Source organism: Neophocaena asiaeorientalis, unplaced genomic scaffold (assembly GCF_003031525.2).
Source record: "Neophocaena asiaeorientalis asiaeorientalis breed wild unplaced genomic scaffold, Neophocaena_asiaeorientalis_V1.1 scaffold100, whole genome shotgun sequence".
In the NCBI taxonomy this organism is placed as follows: Eukaryota; Metazoa; Chordata; class Mammalia; order Artiodactyla; family Phocoenidae; genus Neophocaena; species Neophocaena asiaeorientalis.
Genome location: NW_020173955.1, coordinates 8,301,022 through 8,308,716, shown reverse-complemented (window position 1 = coordinate 8,308,716; position 7,695 = coordinate 8,301,022). Strand labels below are relative to the sequence as shown.

The 7,695-nt window shown below is 33.5% G+C and overlaps 1 protein-coding gene across 2 annotated transcripts in view; it reads right to left on the bottom strand.

Annotated features, from left to right (window-relative positions):
• Window positions 1–7,695, bottom strand: part of PPP4R3B (protein phosphatase 4 regulatory subunit 3B) — a 66,341-nt gene that overhangs the window by 22,514 nt on the left and 36,132 nt on the right. For both annotated transcript variants that reach the window (XM_024752928.1, XM_024752929.1), the window contains exons 8-10: window positions 3,678–3,809; window positions 2,502–2,604; window positions 333–374 (exon numbers count right to left, since the gene is read on the bottom strand). In XM_024752928.1, the coding sequence (XP_024608696.1) occupies window positions 333–374; window positions 2,502–2,604; window positions 3,678–3,809 (277 nt within the window). The remainder of the gene's footprint in view (window positions 1–332; window positions 375–2,501; window positions 2,605–3,677; window positions 3,810–7,695) is intronic.

The following is a 7,695-nucleotide window of genomic DNA, read 5'->3' as shown; positions in this document are numbered from 1 at the left end:
TACGCGGGCCTCTCACTGCCGTGGCCTCTCCCACTGCGGAGCACAGGCTCCGGACGTGCAGGCCCAGCGGCCATGGCCCACGGGCCCAGCTGCTCCGCGGCATGCGGGATCCTGCCAGACTGGGGCACGAACCCGCGTCCCCTGCATCGGCAGGCAGACCCTCAACCACTGTGCCACCAGGGAAGCCCGGAATTTTTTTATTAAAAAAAAATCTAGTTTTGGATTTTTTGCATGAAAATATGTCTTTCCTAGTTTTGTATAAGTGCATTATATTCTGAATAGGAAAAAACTTACAGTTTGCATTAGTTCATAAAGTATGAATGTATACTTACCGGGACAAATCGTGCTGTGTTTGTTAGATCCAACTATATTATCTAATAAAAAAAATTAAAATCAGCGACTTCAGTAATAATATCTCACACTTCCCTAGCACTTTACAACATACAAAGCATATCTCTGATCATAACCTCATTTTACCTGCATAATAACTATTAAGAATTAGTAGCTTCAGTCAAATATTATACCTCTATCTGAAATCTTTTAGAGAATTGGGTGCAGATGAAGAATTATTAAAAGACGGTATCATAAGTATTCTGACAAAATAACACAGATTTTAACAATTAGTCACTTATGCTTTGAATTTTTTAAAAAATAAGTATAACATAATTAAGTTTCGATTCCTAGGCTCACATCTTAGAGCACATTCATGTTAGGAAACACAAGAATGTATATCAGAGCATTGTTTGTAACAGGAAAAAGCTAGAAACAACTTAAATATACATTAGAAGCAGGATGGCTAAATTACAACATACTCATACAAAAGAATACCACGCAAGAGTTAAAAATAAACTCTAGGTATCAATATGGATAGATCTCAAAAAAAGCATTGGGTAAAAAGAAAAAAAATGCACAATAATGTGTACAATGTTAAGTCAATTCATATCAAGTTTGAAACTGAAAAATAATACCACATTATACATGTCACAATAATATAAACAAACATAGGGGTGATAAACTCTAAATTCAGCATTTCTTGAGGGATGGGGTGGGGTAGAATGAAAATGCATAAGAAACTATCTGTAATTTATTTTCTTTTTAAAAAAACTGAAAAAAATATGACAAGCTAGTTTTGATAGAGCCAATAGAAAGTATGTATCTGTGATGCTATCATCTAAATATTTCTGTATGCTGGAAATGTTTTATTTTAAAATGAAAGTTAAAAATGCATTTGTTTTAATTTACATAAATGGAACCTTTCTGCAAAACGTTCTGTGACATGCTTTTTTTTACCCAATTCGTATTTTTGAGAACTAATCAGTCGATAGATCAAAATTCAATTATTTTAACTGCTAAACAGTATTCCATTATATGAATATACTACATTTTCTTCATTTCCTACAATGCACAATGCAACAACATCCTTGTTATCTGTCATGTATATGCATAAATATCCCCTAGGATATAAACTCAGAAATGGAATTGATAGTATTATGTAGGGTGTACAATTTTATTAGTTTAGTAAACATTCTCTTAACTGACTTCCTCTTAATTGACTTAATACATTAGCCAACATTTTCTGAGAATATGCCCCCCCACATATCTCATTTCACCAAGCTGAGTTGTATGCTTATCGAAGTCAGTCCTTTGTTTACACTAGTTATATTTGGTAATATGATTACACAATTTAAATACTGCAGACTGATGAAATGTCACAAAACTGTAATATCTATGGCTAAGTTGAATACAGCAGACCTCAATTTAAAAAATGATACCAACTTAGTCATACAAAACTATGAATACTTAAGTACTTAAAGGAAAGTACTTAAAACCATAGTAGAATTCTACACTCAGACTGCTTCAAAAATATGTTTAGGTTTTCTCTCCACTATAATAAACTGAGACCAGAAACTGTAGCCGATGAATTACGGGTGCAACTTACGTAATGCAATATGGAAATACAAAAAAAAAAAAACAAAAAACAACAACAAAAAAAAGCCTTGACCCTATACAAACTATCAGTAAATGAGCAGCATTTAAAGTAAATGTTTATAAACAGTTTATTTTTAAAAATTATTCTCTGCTTTAACCAACTTTTTTGATTAAGCTAATAACCTGATCCTTATGTTTTGAAATTAGAGAGTTTTTACTGTATTGCCAAATATGTCTCCAAAATGATGGTTACCTTGGATTTTGTAGGCAATATATTCTCTGCACTTACTCACTCTAACATTAACTCTAACAACTTTGGGTACAATCTCCTTCTTTTGGTAAGTGTTTACAGTTCTCTTCCTCAAGGTGTAATACTTTTTGCCACGTATTCTACATCATTTTCTACCACAGACACTCTGAAACAAGGGAAATCATGATTTTATATTGCAGTTTAAAATTTTCAGTCGTAATTTCCCTGTCATAAAAAGCACCAAGTAAAGTGTCTGTTAGCTGTAATACTTATCTCACTCTTTTAAAACAGAAATCATCAGCAGGTAAGTAAGAGGCCCTACCCTTTTCACATTTGTCTTCTGAAGTATTGGTCAAAAGTGGTGCTGTGAGGACATGCATACAATGGTTGTAGAAGAAATTTAGAAATTCACTTTTTTCAGTTTTCTGAAACATACAGAAAAAAAAACTTTATTATCTTTATAATTAATAAAACATCCTCAAGGGTTAGCAGTGCACAAACAAGAGATACTTTTAAGATACTGTGAAAGAATCGAAAAAAACTTGTTATATTCACCTTAACCTTATTTCTGCAGAACTGAAAAATCAGATCTATTTCATATTACATGTTAAATAAAAATGAATATAAGAAAAAGATCAGATAGCATTATAAAAAGTTTTTCCAGGGAAAATTATCTAAAAGTTTTTTTTCAAATATGCGTGTGATCTGAAATGCAATGAAAAATCTATCAATGTGAGAGCAACTTAACCTTTTAAAACTTGAAACCCCATATTTCACAATGTATCAAATTTGAAAAAACACCAAGTTGATTTATCAAGCCACTAGAAATGTTACAGATTTTAGATATTTTTTTTAATTTTAAGAATTTATTACTTGGAAATTGGGAAAATAATTCCTTTCGGTTTTTTTGGCCATTATTTTTTATATAACTGTTCTATAAACTTGTAATGATTTAAAAATAATATACATTTTCTCAAAATTTGAGTGAAGTCTATAAAGGAGAAATATCCCAGCATTTTGAGATAACCACTATTAATATTTTGCAATACTTCCTTAAGTCCTTTTTTGTGCTGACTCCTTTACGCAGTTAAGATCATTTGGTACATATTTTTTTCTTTTTTATTGTGATAAAAAACATATAACATAAAATTTACCATCTTGACCATTTTTATAGTTCAGTAGTGTTAATTATATTCACATTTCTTTGTTTTAATTCTTAAGATGTTAACATACAGAGGTCAAGGGTCATAAATAGAAGTGCTAACATTTTACCAAGACTTTAGCAGATTACAATCTTGTATTTTGCTGCAAAAACAACTGCTAGAGGAACATTACTGTTACTTGAATTCTGAGTGTACAAATGCTTGAATATTTGTTTTTCAAAACTGTACAAATTTACAAAATTTTGATTTTTACATATATTTACATAACTTATTATATATAAAATCATTTAAAACTGACTAGACCAAAACGTTTCTATCGCAGAGTAATTTCTTACATTAGTTGTAGCCAGCATGTTCTCTGGATCAATTAGAGTACGAAGAAGTCCCATTAACTGAACAGCACCTCCTAGCTCAGGATCAGTATCACAGATCATTTGTTCAATTACTACATTAATGAGAAGGATATCCTGAAAGAAAATGTGTTTCTGTGAGACTTGGTTTGGATATAAGACAAACGTACCACCTGAAAGAACAAAATCAGAATCATACAGAAAAAAAAAAAACAAAAACAAAGAATGGATGAACTTATTTAAACCTTTTTTCCCCAATGTTTTCAAAGTTCTATAAACACACCAGAGCATAAAGAAGCCCACTCAAAAACAAAACAAGACAATGCAAAAATCAGAGCACACGACAGCTTACAATATCATCAACATAGGCAATGGAAAACAAAATCATTTACCGGAAATTCTTGTTCACTGGAGGTTCTAACATATTTTCAGTCTAGGTTTTAGCTTCAGGCATGAATTTAGAAGTTGACTAAACCCAAGATTACACACATCAAGTGACCCCAGAACATAGATTAGTATGTCAGCTTCTAACAAGAAAATCCTTTCTGACAAAAATATGAGAAAAAATAACCCAGTACACAGCTCTCCACAAGAGGTAAAAGGGTACACACTGTGTTATATAATGATCTGAAGCAGCCAAATAGACTTATTATTACATTAGTAACATGTTCTTGGGTCTTAATATAAAGAGCTACAAAGCAGCTTTGCAGATACAAAATTTATTTGCTTTCTGCCTATATTTTAAAAGTAGATACCTTAAGCATTAAAATAGGATACAAAGTGATGGTTCAGGTCAAAGGAAAAAGTTTTGACATCAACTCAGAGGATTTGAGAACAGGTTTATTATTGGGGGAAGAAAGGTAGTAACTGAAGGAGATGAAATAAGAGAACTGCATGGAATGAAGATAAATTTGTTGAATTGGGAGAATTTTGTAAAATAATAAAAAGAAAAGTTCCAGTATAAAGCACATTTTGTAATTATTTTGCTTTTCTAGTCCCTCCCAAACTTAACATACTGTGTTATGCTAAAATATTTCCTTGTGAAATTGTGATATTAAATGCAATGAAGAACCATCAAAAACCATGTCATAGCAACTTAACTGCTTAAAATTAGAATCTTACCCTCTACCATGTCTCAAAATTTGAACACCAATGAATAATTCTATCATGGCATCAGAAACAATGAAATTTCTTCAAAGACAAATTATGAAATATAATTCACAGAGCTACATTAATAGACTCAAGCCTTATTTTAGTTAGAGGAGAAAGAGCAAATCCGCTTAATCCGCTCCTGTTTCTTATTCTGGTATGTTCAGCAAAGTACATCACATATAAAATGTTAAGATATTACAAAAGGTATCAGCTAGTGAGCTTTCTTCAGAACAATGATATGGTATTTACTTACTTTAAATTCATACCAGTGTGTACAACTTGGATTCTACCAGTTAATTAGGGGCTCAGATAATTTGCTCAATTATATATAAGCAATTACATAAGTTCATTACTCCTCTTACATAATAAGTTCATTCATCTAAAACTAGGCAAAAAAATATACATATATATATAAATGATGAATTTAAGTTACATTTAAATGAAAACACAGTTGCAAGAAAGACTTCTTAAGGTATAGCTCATATTTCAATATATGTACTTTAAAAGCTTTTTACCCTTCTCTCTCAAATGTAGTTTCTTACAAATCCTGCCTCATAAGTACCAATACCAAATTCTGCTGGTCTACAAGCAAAGATAAAAGGGAAATGACCTGTGCTGATTGAGATTCCCATAATCTGGTGACTTGTGGAAGTGAAAAAAGCCAATTTATATATTTCATAGTGAAATAGACTGCTACAGAGAACTATAGCCTTTTCAGGAGATCAAAACTGCCTTTCTCAAAGACGTGTAAAACTTCCTTGACAGACAAAGGTATATGCACCATTGAATACTATTCTGTAGAACTTTTTAGGGTACCCGAGCTTGAGAAAGCAAGGGCACAGAGGTCAGTAGGTAAACGGGAACCTTCGGGTTTAAAAATTATGCTTAGATAAGATGTCTAGAATACACAAGAAAATAATTTGGAAGCCTACTAAACAGCAGAGGAAGCTTAACTGTAAAGTAAGCTTTTGCAAGAGTCTATGACTGTTTGATCTCTAAGACCACCACTGGGTCAGAAAACTCACACTGACAGAAAATAGGCTACAATACAAAATAGAGCCCTGAGGAAAGGCATCTTCCATTGCCTATCTCAGATGCAGCCACAGCTGAAAATGTCCTAAGGGAAGGAACCTAAGCTTTGGAAGAAAATGGGCAAGGAAAATTCTTTAGAGAACAGAACCAGGGACAGCTGGTTTGGTTAATCAAGAACCTCCAAGGACAATGAGTCTAAGCTACTGATATTCAACAAATATTTGACAGACCAGTGCATCACAGCTGTGAATGAATGACTGCTGTATGTATGTTCTCCCTTTTTCCAAACAAAAGTAGTTTAATTGTGATGTTGGGGCACATAAATTATCTTTTTGTTTAAAGGTCCCTGAAACAAAAGGAGCCTTATCTGGACCTGAAGAGGACTGCACAACACCCAAATATTCTGGACGTGAAGTCTCCAGACTGGATACAGACGTCTCCCTTGAGGAAAGGGTGAGTGATGAAAGAAAAGTGTATATGGACGTTAGGTAGTTACAGAGATGGGCTGTGGCTGATACTACTTAGATGCCAACTTAGTCTCTATTCTCTTTGTTCTGCTAACAGAGCCCAAGCTTTGTTCAGAGAGGCAATGTACTCAGCTAAAACGCTGTATTTCTCAGTTTCCATTGCAGCTAAGGGTGATGCACTTCTGGCCAAAGAAATACAAGCAAAAATTGCTAAATGGAACCTCTAAGAAAGAGCTTTAAAATGAAACAGAAAAGCTCTCTAGCTCTCTCCATTTTGCCCTCTGCCCCCTTTCTTCTCCCTGCTTGGAGGTGGAATAGCAATCTTGCAACCTCAAAGTAACAGACATTAAAACCAGAAGCTCAGGATGACTGACTCACGAGTCTTCTGGCATCATAGAGCTGTTCCTTGACTAACTGTGACATGAATAAAACAAAATTTTTATTAGGTAAAACGATTATAGGCTGGTTTTTCTTTCTTTTTTTAGGATTAAAACAATTACAATTAACATACTATCTACCCTCTTAGCAAATATTTAAGTATACAATATTAATTATAGGTAATATGCTATACAGTAGATCTCTAGGACTTGTTCATCATGTAAAAGTGAAACTGTATCTTTTGACTAATACCTCCCTGGTTTCCTCTACTCCCCATCTCCTGGCAAGCACCATTATACTCTCTGCTTCTCTGAGTCTATTTTATATTCCTCATATAAATAGTATCATATACTATTGTGTCCTTCTGTGTCTGGCTTATTTCACTTAGCATATTGTCCCCCAGGTTCATCCAAGTTGTCAAAAGTGGCCAGGTTTCCTTCTTTTATTCAGGCTGAATAAAATTCCACTGTATGTGCATGACAAATTTTCTTTATCCATTCATCTGCAGATGAACACTTCAGTTGCATCCATGTCTTGGCTACTATGAATAATGCTGCAGTGAACATGAAAGTGCAGCTATCTCTTCAAGATCCTGATTTAAATTTCTTTGGATTTATATCCTTAGTGGGGCTACTGAATCATATGGTAGCTCTCTATTAATTTCTGAGGAGCTTCCACACTGTTTTCCATAGTAGGTGCACCAAGGTACAGGCCCACAACAGTGCACAAGAGCTCTCTTTTCTCCACATCCTTAACAAGACTTGTTACCTTTTGAGTTTTTGATAAGAGCCATCCTAATAGGTGTGAGGCGATACTTCATTGTGATTTTGATGCGCATTTCCCTGATGATTAGTGATGATGATCACTTTACATGCACCTGTTGGCTATTTTTATGTCTCTGAAGAAATGTCTATTCAGTTCCTTTGCCCATTTTTAAATTTGGTTTTTTTTTTTTTTTTTTTGCTATTAAGTTG